At 34.5% G+C, this 2,583-nt stretch overlaps 1 protein-coding gene across 1 annotated transcript; it reads left to right on the plus strand.

Moving 5' to 3' along the window:
• The first annotated feature begins 972 nt into the window (after positions 1–972).
• On the plus strand, positions 973–1,929 carry LOC118587753 (olfactory receptor 7G2-like). The gene has a single exon (XM_036193806.1). It carries the CDS (start codon positions 991–993, stop codon positions 1,927–1,929), a length of 939 nt encoding a protein of 312 aa, XP_036049699.1. The 5' UTR covers positions 973–990.
• Positions 1,930–2,583: the final 654 nt, after the last annotated feature.

Genomic DNA, 2,583 nt, shown 5'->3' on the forward strand with positions numbered 1-2,583 from the left:
AGTGATTTAGCTTAGAACTGGAGATAACCTGAAGAAAACACAGGAAGAATAAGATTTCTGTTTTTGATCATAGTTTCCGAGAGTTTATTCCATGCTTGCTTAGACTTAAGTGGTTAGGGTGGTTATTCTGGTTGTAGGACTCTGTGGCAGAGGAGAAAGTTTCACAACTGTTTTGTATGCCACATCTGTAAAATAACAGTGATGCAATGATAGAATGAGATGTCACATATCTGGTCTCCCGAGTCAGAGAATAAGAGACTTGGAATGCTACATGATTAACACAGTAGGCATCTTTGGGATTAAAGTAACAGTGAAGTAAATAATTGGAATAATGAGGAACTTTTCTAATTATCCCCATGAGATATGAGGTTGTGTATGTAACTCAGTGTGAGGTAAAAGTTTAAATCATAGTACCTACACACTCACAATCAGAAATATGTATACCTTATAATGAATCATTTCCTGAAGACAGATATTCAATTTCCAATATCCAGGTGAGCTTCTAAAATTAAGGTAAATATCTTATGAAAATTTCATTCTGAAGTAATGTGAGTAAGAGAGCAAATGAGAAAGAGTGAAATATGGATAGTGATCCTCTTGATTTTCTCTTCTCAGTCAAATAATCACATGAAATTAGTACAATACTATCCAGTGATTAACTTACAGGTTTCATATTCCAGATAACTATAGGTCAGATTTTTCTCCATTCAGAAATATGTCCTGTCTGAATAAACATTTCTCTTAAAATATTACACTATTTTCTTGATTTTTCACACTGTGGAGAGAAATTGTTGGAGTGCTTTAAGCATTAAGAACAACTATTTTATATAAGGTTGGTAAAAAATAGAATATATTTTCTATCAGTAGAATATTACTATAGCCAATGCTATTCTAAGGGTATTTTAACGGGTACTTAAGTAAATGTGACACAGATGCTCATGAATTCAATTATCTTTTTACTTTATCCTTTTTAAAGTTCCCACCAAAAATATGGAACTGAAAAACCAAACAGCACTATCAGAATTTCATCTGCTTGGACTAACAGACAATCACAAACTTCTTCCCCTCATCTTCACCATGTTACTCTCCGTGTATCTGATCACAATTCTTGGAAACATGCTTATCATCATGGCCATCAGCTCTGGGTCCCAACTGCACACACCCATGTACCTCTTCCTCTCTATTCTGTCCATTAATGACATTTGTTACAGTACAGTCACAATCCCCAAAATGCTGGTGAACATACAAGCACAGGATGACAGAATAAGTTACACTGAATGTCTCTCTCAAATTTGCTTTGTTTCAATTTTTGGTGGCATGGAAAATTTTCTTCTGGCAGTGATGGCCTATGACCGTTATGTGGCCATTTGCAAACCCCTGCAGTACAGAGTCATCATGAACCCTTTTTACTGTGCCCTGATGGTTCTATTCTCCCTTTTCCTTAGTATTATGGATGCCCTACTCCATAGTCTGATGGTCTTGAGACTTTCCTTCTGCACAGACCTAGAAATCCCCCACTTTTTCTGTGAGCTTGCTCAGATTATCAAACTTGCCTGTTCTGATACATTCCTTAATAATTTCTTGATATTTGTTGCAGCTTTTGTCTTTGGAGGTGGTCCTGTCTGTGGAATAGGTTTTTCATACATTTATATTGTATCTTCAGTTTTGAGAATGCCATCTTCTGGAGGAAGGCACAGAGCCTTTTCTACATGTGCATCACATCTGTCTGTTGTTTCCTTATTCTATGGGACAGGTTTGGGGGTGTACATCAGCTCTGCAGTAACAGAATCTCTCCAAAACACAGCAATTGCTTCCATGATGTATAGTGTAGTTCCTCCATTGCTGAACCCCTTTATCTATAGCTTACGAAATAGGGAAATGAAAGAAGCCTTGAGGAAACTTGTTAGTAGATTCATCTATCTTGTGTGATGTATCCTATGCTATCCATATGGCACTTTAGGGGAATTCAAATTAAGTAGAAATCTAGTGAGTGAAAATTCCCCACTTTCCTATAGTCACTAAAATGATTTCAATGTGTGATGATTTAGTGTACTTCAAATCATGTTGAGGTTTTTCCATGTTATATTGCCTGAATAAAGTTCCATCTGTTTATTATTTTAGTTCTTAGAGTAAAAGCTTTATCCAAAATACACAGAAAGGCAACCTAAAATTACAGATGTCATTGTTTTATATTTTTTCTATTGGTTTCTCAAAAGCAGTTACAGTTGATAAACTGTACTATTATGAACACAACTGAAACATCATGCATCTATTTGCTAGTATTATTGGTGACTAGAGAATTGCAAATTATTTCTTGGATTCTGAACAATTTGGTAAATGTATACTAAGAATCTACCTGTCATAGTAAGATATCTATTATAATGTGTCATCATCAATAAAATTTAATACATTAAGAATTCAATTAGTTTAGATACATAAGACTTTAAAATTAACATGAAATGGGTTTCAGTCCAAAATTATCAATTGTTCCATTTGTGAATTAAAATAGAGCATCAGTTTTTTCATATATAGCCAGTTATAAGTAATTATCACTTGATTCTACAATAAATCTCCCCTCTCAAG

The sequence above is a fragment of the Onychomys torridus genome, chromosome 7 (assembly GCF_903995425.1).
Source record: "Onychomys torridus chromosome 7, mOncTor1.1, whole genome shotgun sequence".
Classification (NCBI taxonomy): domain Eukaryota; kingdom Metazoa; phylum Chordata; class Mammalia; order Rodentia; family Cricetidae; genus Onychomys; species Onychomys torridus.

Bases quoted from the DNA above. Each gene is read 5' to 3' on its own strand.
- LOC118587753 (XM_036193806.1), top strand. From the start codon at position 991: ATGGAACTGAAAAACCAAACAGCACTATCAGAATTTCATCTGCTTGGA.